The 12,872-nt window shown below is 43.5% G+C and overlaps 1 protein-coding gene across 1 annotated transcript; it reads right to left on the minus strand.

Moving 5' to 3' along the window:
- Positions 1-317: 317 nt before the first annotated feature.
- Positions 318-11,629, minus strand: cdc34a (cell division cycle 34 homolog (S. cerevisiae) a). Its single transcript, XM_085264610.1, has 5 exons — positions 11,183-11,629; positions 2,576-2,662; positions 2,271-2,368; positions 920-1,054; positions 318-764 (listed from the first exon to the last, which is right to left on the minus strand). Exons 1-5 carry the CDS (start codon positions 11,363-11,365, stop codon positions 533-535), a joined length of 735 nt encoding a protein of 244 aa, XP_085120736.1. The 5' UTR covers positions 11,366-11,629; the 3' UTR covers positions 318-532.
- Between the last annotated feature and the right edge of the window lie 1,243 nt (positions 11,630-12,872).

The raw sequence follows: 12,872 nt of genomic DNA on the forward strand, positions 1-12,872 counted from the left end.
AGCTTTCTTCACAAATCTTGCTTTACTCCGACCTGAACCTGTCTCCTGATGACTGTGATTAAGAGCAGGTGTGACCATTCTGCACCAAAATTAACTCAGACATCAGATTTGTTCCACTCAAAGCCTGCAGAAGAAATAGGACTCGAAGCTAAAAGGCTAAGCTAATTTTTAGTAAGTGCAGATCAACAGGAGGTGAGGAAACCAAAACTATTACTTTGAAGATTTCCTGCTGAGTGTGCATATTGTGTGTAACCTTTACTAAGAACAGATAAATAAAATAAAACATGTAAGAAACAAGCAGAAAAAACTCTGTAGCCTTCTTTTCTTCAATGCATCGGGTTTTAGTGCGCACGCTGTGACTGCACATGTAACAGAAGGTGGACGGGGGCTGTGCTAAGTGAGTACTGGGGAAGAAGGGGGGAGAGGGGGATTCAAAGTTCAGTTCATGACAGAAGAGGGCGGTCAGCGGTGGGATGGGGGTGTTGAGAACAAGAACAGCGAGCAGGGGGACGATATCGCAGGGCGGGCGAGGTCAGGAGTCCTCAGTGCCCGAGTCGTCCTCATCATAGCAACAGTCCTCATCGTCATCCTCGTCGTCGTCATCATCATCATCCAGCTCCTCGTCATCGTAGTAGTCATCGTATAAGAGGTTGGAGCCGTCGTCCGTGGGTGGGACTTGGGTTCGGACGCAGTACTCGTCCAACGTGACAGGAACCTTGACACCGTCCCGCTCTGCATCCGCTTTGGTAGCCACCACCTGCTTTCTGTAAGACGCAAGGAAGAAACAGAAGAGGTGAAAAAAATAAATAAAAATGAGGCTATGAGCAAGTTCAGTTGTGGCGCTCTGTTTCTACTGTACAGACAAGCAAACGTTTGAAGTGAGGAGACAGCCGAGTGCGTTTTTCCTTCCTTCCTGTACCTGATGATCTCGATGTATTCTCTGTCCTTGCCCTTGCTGTCCCTCCACTTTCGGTACATGACGGAGGCGTCCACGTTGGCGGGGGAGAACGTGTTGGGTTCATTCAGCAGAGAGATCACACTGAGCAGGATGGTCCTGAGAGAGAGGCCGACAGCGGAATGAGTGATTAAAATAGTTGAAGGCAATACAGGATGAGGAGAAGGAAACGGTGCGGAGAGTAGCAAAGATGGAGGTAAGACGAGACAAGAGACACTGAGTGCAGGAAGCAGAAGTGTACAGAAATGGAAAGACAGACATACACAGACAAAAAGAGGGAGAGAGGGTGAGGGAGGGAAGGAGGGAGATGAAGGTCAGGGTCAGACGAGCAGCCTGTTAACCCTCTGATCATCTGCCTCTGCTGCTGCGTTTGACTTTATTGGCCTAAACACAGCTGTGATTAAGAGACCAGTCACACAAACATGGGTGGGCAGTTTGTTTTATCCTCCAAAACATTTTTACACACTCTCCTCCTGTAAATAATATTAAGCTGCTTTTGTATCTGTCGCTTCTGTCTGCAGCAGTCGGAGGATCCTTTATGAAAGACACAGCCGTAGTGGATTTTGTCTACGCTGAGCACAGAAAAAAAAAGACAACTGAGAATCTGGAGGGACCAAGTAATTCAATCTGTGTCACGCAAATATCAGAAATAAAGACGTATGAATTAAACATCACGTTTGGGTGTTTGCTGCATTTAAACTGCAGCAAGCTGAGAAAAGGCCTCAAACAATCATCCTGTTTTCATGCTACAGGATCTGGACTCAGCCATCTACATTTTCTGCTCTGTAGGCAAAAATGCAGCACTGCTTTTGTAATATTCAGCTCTGAGGCTTCATTACTGTGGACAAAATTGCAGTAAAGAAATTCATTTTCCAAAGTACATAATGTAGCTGCTGTCTTGCCACCACACTTGAGTAATGGTGAAGCTGTTTAGAGGCTCACAAATGTACCCATAGAGCTGGTATTACATCCAGTAGCAAGGAAAGACAACAATGCCGCCCGAATGTAAGAAAATGTCTGTGCCCGGCTACAAACATTGTCTAGCTCCTCCCCTGATCCTCCATGATCAGCATGACTGGCCACGGCCAATGACCTTCTTTAGCAGGTGCACAGCCAGTGCATCTCCAGATCTGTTCAAACGTTCCCACTCTATGATTAAAGCAAAATCCCGACAGACACAAAATGCATTATGCATCTAAATGAATCAATTAAAAATTCATTATGGTCTCGCTACAAGCCAGAAAAAAGAAAAAAAATCTCTGCAGATCATCTTTTTTTTTTTTTTTCTTGAGTTGTTCCAGAGCCTGACGTGTACCTGACGTTCTGTGTGGGGTTCCACCTCTCCGATGGCAGCTCACCGCTCTGTGGGTCGTCCACTGGTGGATGAAGGATGGAGATGCACACATCTCCGTTCTAGGGACATGAGACAGTAAACAAGCATGTTCAGACAAGCAGTCACCTTTAAGAAGCGCGAAAAGATTCAAATATTAGGGCTACATGTTGAAAAAAAAAAAAAAAAAAAAAAAAAATCTACTTCGAATCACAAAAATGTCAACGTTTGACAGTCACTTCTCTCTCTCTCTCTCTTTTTTTTTTATTTTTAAAATTGTTCAGATTTACCTCGTAGATGTTCGGGTGCCACATTTTGGTGAGAAAGCGGAAAGCTGGTGGAGAGTACGGGTAGTCGATGGGAAACTTGATCCGAGCCTTGGGGTGAGAAAAGACACCTATTAGCAGCGTACTGACAGGACGAGTGTTTACCTCTCTCTCTCTCTCTCTCTCATGAACAGACAAGTTGTGACCAATTTCCCTTGTCACCGCCTGGTAACCATTTCAACTAATTAGTACAACCGAGCAACAAGATGATTGCTTTACCCACAGTTTGTCTTTAATTAAAGACAGTCTTGGCGCCATTTGCTTACATTGTGTAATGGATCTACGCACACGCACGGTCAGAAACAACTGCAAGTCTGAATGATTCTGCAGAAGAAATAAAAGCATGCATGTGTGTGGCTCTCTGTCGGGGTACTCACTGACATAATGCACGCCCTAGGCGTTACTTTAACCATCAAAACCCAACCTAACATGTGCCCCAAACAGTCCTGTGTCAGATAAGCCAAGCCATAATGTTCTCTCTTCCAAGGTCTAAAACTCTGAAGTGGTCCTCAAAAAGATAACCACACAAGTACAGACACAGCTGCCAAGGAGAGAGGGCTTTATTTTGACTGCTTCTCTTCACAAAGCCCTACACTGCAGCGCTGGTGCCAACGCGCAGCAGCTGATTGAAGACCTCCACAATCACGCTGATCAGCGTCAGTCGTGATTGAAAGAAACCTCTAAATACCTACTACAGGGTCAGTGCAAAACATAGCTAATGACAGTGTAATGTAATACGGTGTGGAGGAAGGGAGGGATGGAGGCTTGCAGTCCGTTCAGCTGCAAAGCGCGTGGAGCTTAGAGAAACACCGGAGGCTGAGGGGGGGGGGGGGTGGTAATGGTGCTGGTATAAAGACATTGTGTTTGTCCTCTCCAGCTGTCACTGCAACCCAAGACAATCCACTACTCACACTCATGTTCTGCCATTATGTGTCCTCACACTGAAAACAACCACACAGACACACACTGTAAATCCTGTGTGGAAGACCACTCCTCCGTTTTCCATAAAGCGTGCCATGGGAGAGACGGTGACGGAGCACACACACCAACAGGACTTATTATACACGAACGCATCACTCACATCATGAAACCTTCTGACCCCCCCGCCAAAGTCTCTCTCACACACACCCGTGTACATTTGCTGATTCGGCATGGTCAGCTGGTCCTCGCCACAGTGAACCAACTAGCAGGAGAGGGAGTGAACTGGCAGCAGGGGTGTTGGAGGAGCAGTAGTTGGAGGAGGTCGAGGGGGATTTCATTTGAACTAAAGGGGGTTGGGCTCTATATAATTTTATAAGCTTTGAGCCTTCTTTGACCGCTTTGCCTAATTTAACCCTCGAGCATGCAGCCAAATGTTTTATCTGTGCAAAACACTGAGTGACTTGTTGATAGTCACAGAATACTCTGCATTTAAGAGTCTTTGTCATGAAGGAGTGAGTTTGTACATCCCGACTAACAACACAAGATAAATTCAGTCAGCCTGCTTATCCTAACCTGCGCTCTCCATATCATAGCAGGGCAGAGAGGAAGTGTTGACAATCCTGAGAGAAGAGGGCCTGAAAAAAATAAAACCCCCGAGTTTGACCGGCCTTGCCAGATAACTGGCGACCCATCAGAGTGCAGAGTTCAAGCCAACATTGTACACATTACAGCCTAGCAGCAGTGCAACACATAGCAGCTAGCCAGGCGGGCGGAGGAAGGGGGAGGAGGCCATACAGCAACAGTGATTGCTTAGTTTTTAGTCCAAAACAATATAAGCAGTAAGATCATATCAGTCCCCTGGCTGGAAATGGGGCAAAGGAGACATTAGTTTGTATATTTTGGAAAGCTGGCCCTCCGTTGCTCCCCCTTTCCACAGCATGTCCATAGATAGTCAAATATCTGCTGTAATTTAGAGCTCAATAAATAAGCTGACAGTGACAGCATTTACCGGTAAGGATGTTTTAAATAAACCACACTAATCATCAGCAGCCATTCAACAACACTTTCGGTCACAGTGAGAAAGTTCTGGGTTTCAATCTCCTGGTCAGGTGGGCCTTTTGGGAGTCAGCTTTGCATATCCACAGCCAAAATGCAAAGACTAAAGCACAGTATGAACGTATGGGGAAATATAGCTTGTAGCCTAAAGCACTTTCAGTGGTAACGTAGACAAAAGTGTTATGTAAATGCTCCTTCATTTTCATCTGTTCTGACTCAACAGATAATACAAGGACTGGTTTTGGCCGAGTGTGCCGAAACATCCTTCCAGTGCCCGTTTTTCCCCAAACAAACAGTGAATGAGTCTCTAACATGCTTCTTTAAGATGGTTGCAACTACTTCACAGGACATATCATGGATTAAAACTAGAATTACTCCCCAAACCACCATTAAAATTTGTTTTACACCTCTGGCAGAGAGCCTTCCATCTAAGCAGTTTCATCCAAATCTATTCAAAGCCACCGAGATACCGTGAAACCAAAAGGTGATGAGATGTGGAAGAAATCTGATACTCTATCCAACTGTGGGGAAGTTCAAAAGAAGAACACAGCTCTGTGGTGAGACAAACTCACCCTGCCCGTCAAGAAACAGCCAAATCTGTACGTCTGAATAAATAAGTTGAATCAATATCTCAGTTTTTAACCTCAGGCTGAGAGACCCATGTGGCAACCCTTCCCATAAAATAGTCCCATTCATCATAACCCTGCGAGCCTGAGAGCAATTAAGAAAGCAGGAAGGTAGGGATATGCATTAACAATAATCATGAGCGAAAAGGAAAGAGTGCGATTTCACATTGCAGCTTAGCAAGAGGCTTCAGACTGTTTTCCTGTTCTAAAACAGCTCTTTGACCTACCTTACATACGACTACCTATTATACAGCTGATGGCTGCAGATGGATGTGGATAGAGGAGATAATGCATAGATGAGGTAAAGAAGTGGCCCAAGCAAAGACAGGCTGCTTGGTTGGCTTATTTGCTCTGCAGCTGTGAGCCGCTTCAGCTCCAAACAGACAGAAGATAAGAAACACGGGAGGAGAAGGAGCGAGGACACTGCAGCAGGGTCTTCGATGCCCAATATCAGCGTTCTCTTTTCAAATGCATCTACGGTCCTGCTCCGAGTCTTTACCTCAGTCTCTTCCCATACAGCTGCTCAACCAAGACGTTTACCCAAAACAGAGTGCTATTCTCAGAGTATCTGTTGAAATATGCTGGTTTGCATGTCATGCCTGATAATTGGCCCGAGAAGCCAATTAACAGCCTTAATTCTCAGAAGGAGATTCACTTTGAACATCTCATCTGAGAAGCTGACAGGAAGTGCAGCTGATTTTTCTTTTGCCAGGCAAACCCCCCCCCCCAAAAAAAACTTATAAAACACTCCCCTTGTTATTGTCGCATCATAGACAGTGAAGATCAGTTTCCTCTTTCTATGAAAATCTTTGACTGTGACCTGAAAAGCTGCCTCGAGGAAGGAACGAGTCAGAGAAAGAGCACGCCCACCCTGCCGATAATGACAAGCGAGGCGAAGTAAATCAGGTCAATGCAAAGACCCTGAACAGAACAAATCATTCTGCTCTCCCTGTGCACCTCTTCACCGTCCCCACAGACCTTATCCTCTCTCACGCATATGCAGGACAAGGAAAACGGCCCCGGCACCGAGCAGATTCCACACAGCACGTGCAGATCTGTGAGACTAACAGGTTCAGATCCAACAGACTCCCCTTTCTCTTCAGTTGTTTTTAATTCTCATCCTTCTGGTTGTTGCAAACTGTAATACAGATATATTTCAAACAACTCTTAGGTGATCTTAGCACAAGGACATTTCAAGAAGCCCACCGAGCCACGTCTCAGAGATGATTATTGCACCAGTGGCCCAAACAGGAAGAGGAAGAGAACACACTGCCAGGGCTTCAGGGGATGGTTATAACCGTCTACCAGAGCCTCACACTCACTTCTGCTCACAGCAGGCTGCGCCTTCAAAGCGGGGGGGCATTGCAAGGAAAAGGGCTGTGCCTGCTCTTGATCTGGCCCCTTCAATATTCCCTGTTTTTTGGAGGGTTTTTTCCTCCCCTCTACCCTGCTCTTGTTTCTCTGTGACACAGCCAGAGGGGGAAACATGACTCCAGCAGCTCAGCCAGGCACACTGCAGTCAGGTTAGGTTTTTTTTTTTTTTTTTTTTTTTTACACTCTCTTCTATTGCTACTGCAAGGCTAACAGAGAACATGTACAAATTCTGTAGCATATTAGGAAGGTGCAACTACAAAGTCAGCTTCTTGATCGCAAACAGTGTCTGTCATCTGATTGTCAAGTGCTTTAAAACAAAAACAGACAGCCCCGGGCAAAAACCAAAGGGCAGCTCTCCTCTCTCATAACAGCTGTGAACATGGGGGTCTGTCAGTCGAGAAAAACGCTTGACTTGAAGATGCAGATCCCTCATTTACACTATGACCTCAAGTAAGAAAGTTGACACAGCCCCTCCACCCAACCTTCAAAAGACCTGTGCCACTTGACACATAGTGAGAGATCTACAAGTCACCACAGGAAACTTTCCTGCGAAGCATAATTAGATGACGGTATCTGTGGACATAAATAGTGAATGCTGCATCTTTTGCTGCTTTTGAAGTGGAGGGCGAAAAACAAAAACCTCCTCCTGGAGAGTACAGAGCTACGATCAGTTCAATGCTTTAGGTTATTCCAACACAGAGGTATTAGAAGCAGTACAAATATACAGAAATGTAGCAAATGGTGAACTAACTATTTTGTTTCAGGCAAAGTAAAAATGTCTCTGTCATACGACTTGGTGACCTGGCCGACCCCGCCTCATGTCAGTGTGTTCTAGAAAACGTTTGGCAAAATTAAAAATGTCTGGGCTGTTTCACTTGTGGCTAATGGTTACGGTTTTCGGCAGACATCAAATGTACTGCCGACAGCAAAATTAAACCCACAGCTTTAAATACACTTGTGGAAGTGGTGCACTTTGTGATGCAAACTGTAGTGTTTGCACGTGTTCAGGGTGGGACAATAGCTTAAAGTCCTTACAGAAGCAATTCTTGCCGCACTAGCCATCTTAAAAACACTGATTGTTAAAGCCTGAACTTCAGTGCTCACCTGCACATAAAACATTGCACTTTTATATTTGAACCACCAGTCAAAGGTGAATAAAACTAATTCCATCTGCCTTCTTGCATCAATTCGGGACTATTTGAGTGCAGTGCCTCTTTCATGACGTCTCTGACTGTCACAGCTGTTAAACTTTGCTGAATTTGTATTGTGTCCATGTTCTGTAACTAATTTTAAAGGACTGCAATTCAAGTTCAAATCATCAACAAGTCGCTGCTCACTAGATAAATCTGTGAATACGCAAACATCTAAAGTTCTGCAGCAGTCACACTCGATACGTGATACTATGCTTCCTATGATTTGGGCTGGTGAGTAAGCTGTTAAAGCCGTGGAGTGTTTTTAGCTGTGTGACTCAAATCTTATCCCCGGGGACAAACAGATGTGAGGAGAAAGAAGAAGAAGAAGAAGAAAAAGCAGAGTGAGAGAGTCAAACACTCATTACACTCAGTGTAATCTACACACAGTTTCCTGCACTGAGAATATTTTTAAACTCTCTGCATTACCAAAGTTTTCATATTTAAGCCTCACGGTGCAATATTATCACAATACTTCACTCCTGATACAATATTAATGCAACTTTTAACATTTTGCAAGGTTTAACATTTATCACCTTTTTTTCCAACCACAAATTACATCCTCAAACTTTGTCAGTTTTAAATAAGATAACACCATCTTGCTTTAGTTTATCTTTTGCTGCGAAATGAGATCGTCAATGCTGCTATCAGTCTGTGGTTGAATGGGGTCAAGTTGCCAATACGATGCAATCAGTTTCTGATAATACAGCAATTACTGTGATAAATTGTCAAAAAAAAATAAAAATATCACACACATATAATTCCATTTGCACTTAGATCTTGGCCGTTTGCCTGCATTTATAAATTAGACATCAATTATTTCTGAGAGTGATTGCCGTCAGTACAACTCAGACTGCAAACATTTGCAGAAAGAGTGCCTCCTTTAACCTGTGCAATCACCTCGCCACCAAAACTGGTCGTGAGCGTGAAACACCATGAGGGTACGGGCAGCCTAGTCGCCAATCAATCGGTTGCAGAATGTACAAAAAAAAAAAATGCAATCACCAGACAGCCACCGTTTTTATGCTTTGATTTGTAGTTGCAAGAAGGTTGCGGCCCTATTTCTACTCCTGTGACTGAGCCATTAGCTTAATTAGGAGATAATTAAGTTTGTCCAGTGTTGGATGGTTTTTCAGTTGAGCTGATTTAATGCAAGCTTCCTCAGCTAACATTATCACAGGATGGTGGAGCATGAGATGTGCCCTCTTGTTTCCAGTATTCCCAAAATATTTGATATCATTTAAGAAAATATCAATATTTGGTGTCCCTGTATCACTTCAATACTGCCACAAAAAATACTGATGCTATGCTGTATTGATTCTTTCCCCCCACCACTACTAATTATCAGTCCTTTTCAGGTAGTGTCGTTAAATCCCCAAGCACACCTTGACCTTTCTCAGCACCTAGTATGGGAACCACTGCTCTGGCCAACTCAGCTGTTCATGTCCCAAGACCACAGCTTACTACAGGCCAAAGTCAGTAAACGTCAGAGTCTCAGAACCCAAATGGATTCCTCACATGAATACACAGAAATGTCAGCAAATGGGTGTTAGCACCAGCGAGTATATGAAAGTCACAGGTCATGGTCAGCTTATCATTATCAGGCACTGTGTGTTTACTTCTGCACCGTGTGTTTACTAAAGCAACCAGGACAGTTATCTAATCCTGTGTGAGTGACACTTCAATACGTCTCGGTCCACTCTGTGCGTGCCCGCCTGCATGCATAATGTGTTCGTCATGGTGTGCCTTTTTCAAAGAAACACCCATGTGAAATAAACGCCTGAGTCAGCCAGGTTGCACGTGACGTCAGTATCAGCCCCGCTTCAGATGAACAGGCCTCACAGCGAGTCATAACTCTTTGTTTGTTTTGGGAACACCAAAAAGAGGTGGTTCTTTCCCTCTCCTCTTTTTCCCCCCTCCCTTCTCTCTTCTGAATATTGCAAACTGGTCGGATAGAAACCCAGCACAGAACAATGAGTCACAGCCATGCGGCAGATTTCACAGCCAAGCTGTGCATTCCTGGCCCAACAAAGGAATCCTGTACACGGCAACCACACAGACCCACTGAACACCGTCTACGGGAGCCTGGTCGGGCCCCTCCGTTTGCGCTTACAGGCTTTAAAAAGAGCAGAGGCAAAATGAAGACTGCTTCTTAGGAACTGGAACTACAAAAAAACCTCAGGACAGCTGAAGGGACAGTGTGCAAGAAGGGTGGTGTTACATGAGGTCTGCAGACAATATTAATCATTTACAGCTTAACAACTGTTGTATGGATACAAAACAGGCTTAGCATTGGGAGGAAATAAAACCAAGTCATTGTAAAGCAATCGTGCAGAATTTGTTACTTTGCTTTTCTGCAAATTATATTCGGGTTTCAAGCAAACATTATTGTGCCACGTCAATAAAAGGCTTGTCATCTGTTTGTTTTGTTTTTTTTATACACAGTAAAAAAAATTAAATTAAATAAAAACAAAAAAAATCTGAAGCACAGCTACTTGGGGCTTTATTGCACTAAACATAAACAAAGTAATGAATCCAATCGCCCTCCAGGATGAGCATCACAACACCAAAAACAATGACTCCAGTGAGTTGCAACGTTTGAACGTTAGAATTAGAAAACATGACATGCCAATATAAAAACTTGTACTAGAACTTTAAAACACTACTTAATGGTCAGTACTCAGGGGGTTAAAGGGCAGAGAAATGGCACACTCAAACATCAGCCGCAGAAATCTTCTGAAGACGGAAATACGATGGCGGCGGTTTATAATCAGCACAAATTCTGTTAAACAGGAACAAAACCAACGCATCTTTACTCTCAAGGGAGGAAGTAGACGAGAAAACAAATTATGAGTCACTACACAAGTTAGACAAGTTAAGGCTGGAAGCCATTTAGGTTAGTACCATGCATGTATGTATGGTACATTTGAATAACCAACAAAAAAAAGTACTCAAGCCAGGGCTGCTAAATTGTAATGATGAACACAAAGAAAAGGATTGAATTAGCGAGATAGATGATGAGCTTAACTATCAAGGTAGTGCTGGAGGCGGTTATGCTCAACAACCTTTTGTTTCAAGCCAACAAAAAAGTAACTCGGGCACATGTCAGATCTGTAAGAGACCTAATCTGTGTTTTGATGGAAAAATATGCCCAAGCAACAAAGTTCTCATGGAGTCTTGTTGGTTTAAAGTTAAACAAAGAAGTATTTGTCACAATAACGCTAAACAGGGGGCAATTAGCCAAGTTAACGTTATTAACTATTACCTGCTGCTGGTGGAAACGGTTACATGAAGGGTGAGGTTGGTCGCTTGGTTGCCCTGTATGATCAAATTACTGAAATATACAGTAAAACTAACCAGTTAAAGAACAATAGACGGACTGCTAGCTAACATTAGCCACTCACCTTAAAATAACCACCCTCGTAGTGTGTATTCGGGGGTCCGAATATCGCTACTTCCCAGTTGTACAGGTCCGACTCGTCCACCAAAGTTATTTTGAACCCTTCGACCGGCTCATCTTGGAGACTTTTCATCTCCAACATTAATGCTTTTTGGGAACTGGCTACATGATGTCTATTCTGAGCCATATTCCACGGCGATTTTTATATAAAAAAAAATATATCAGCGACCCACCACAGCTGTGACTGCGAAGGACAAAGCTAGCTCGTTACAAACAACAGCTAACAGTAGAAGAACGGCGCTCGTCACGCAGGAACGGTTGGTTTCCGTTTGTGTGCGGTGCCAAAACGCGGCTGGGCTTTATTTGGCCGGAGCTGGTGCGCCTTCCTCTCTGTTGTTGTGAACAATCCAACGGAGCCCCAACGACCATGAACCTACCGTTATCAAGTCGAAGGCATTACTTGCCTTATTTCCGGTGACATTCTTCAAAATAAAACTCTAAAGTATCAGTAGCCCATATCAGACAGCTGTGACCCCCCCTGAATTCTTATTTTTTTGCTAATTTTTCAAACTTGTCTGTTTGAGATCGTCAAACAAATTTGTGATATTATGTCATTAATAAAAGTATATATTTATCATAGTTTAACCCATATAAATACAAAACAAAGTTTTTAAAATATGCTTTCATTTTTCAAATCACAAGAGCAGTCGCCTCAAGGCACTTTATTCTGCAAGATAAAGACCCTACAATAGTACAGCGAAAACTGTAACAATCAAACCACCTCCTGTGAGCAAGCACTTGGTGACAGTGGGAAGGAAAAAACCCCTTACAACAGGAAGAAACCTCAGGCAGGGGTATCCATCGAGTGGTTGGGGGTGAGAGAAGGAAAACGGAACAACACAAACATTTGTGTTTGTGCCAGAGATTAATAATAACTACTGATTAAATGCAGAGTGGGGTGTAAACACATAGTGAGTGAATAAGGTAAGTGAAGAAGAAACATTCAGTGCATCACAGGAAGCCCCCAACTGACTATTGGCCTGTTACAGCATAATTAAGGGAGGAGTCAGGGTCAGCTGATCCAGCCCCAACTAAATGCTTTATCAAAAGTTTTAAACCTTGAAAATAGAAAGGGTGTCGGTCCACGGAATCCAATCTGGGAAATGGAATTGACCTGGGTGACTTGCTGTAAATGATAGACCCATGAATTCTGCTGTCTGCCAGAAAATCCTGAAGGAGAATATCTCACCAAGTCCACCTTTGAAAGAAAAATTAAAGTTTTGATTTTGTGGTTGCCTAATCAAAGTCCAGGTCTGATAAACTTACTTTCTCATGACCAAAATTCCTCCACAGCAGTGTGAAAGACTCATTGCCAGTTTTCACAAATGCTTGATTGCAGATCTCACTGGCTGGCACAAACAGTTATTAGGTTACTAGCTCTTTCACACAGGGCAGGTTTGGATAGCTTTTCTCCTTTAATAAATGAAACCATCATTTAAAACTGCATTTTGCATTTGTTTAGCTTGCCTAACATTTCTTTAAACTGAAACATGTTAGTGAGACAAATATGCAAAAAAAAGAAAGAAAAAAAAATCAGGAAGGGGGCCAATACTTTCTCACAGCACTGCACAATTTACCCCTCTCTCTTTTGACCTTTACCCTAGTTGCACTCTCTCAGGTAAACAACTTCTTAA

Source organism: Mchenga conophoros, linkage group LG23, assembly GCF_057382185.1.
Source record: "Mchenga conophoros isolate Kocher_MC1m ecotype Shallow Benthic linkage group LG23, M_conophoros_male_GT1.1, whole genome shotgun sequence".
NCBI classification, from domain to species: Eukaryota; Metazoa; Chordata; class Actinopteri; order Cichliformes; family Cichlidae; genus Mchenga; species Mchenga conophoros.

Excerpts from the sequence above, each read along its gene's own strand:
- cdc34a (XM_085264610.1), bottom strand. The coding sequence starts at position 11,365 with ATGGCTCAGAATAGACATCATGTAGCCAGTTCCCAAAAAGCATTAATG. Across the intron at positions 2,369-2,575 it reads GGCACCCGAACATCTACGAG|AACGGAGATGTGTGCATCTC; the intron begins GTAAATCTGAAC and ends TCATGTCCCTAG. Across the intron at positions 765-919 it reads GAATACATCGAGATCATCAG|AAAGCAGGTGGTGGCTACCA; the intron begins GTACAGGAAGGA and ends TGCGTCTTACAG.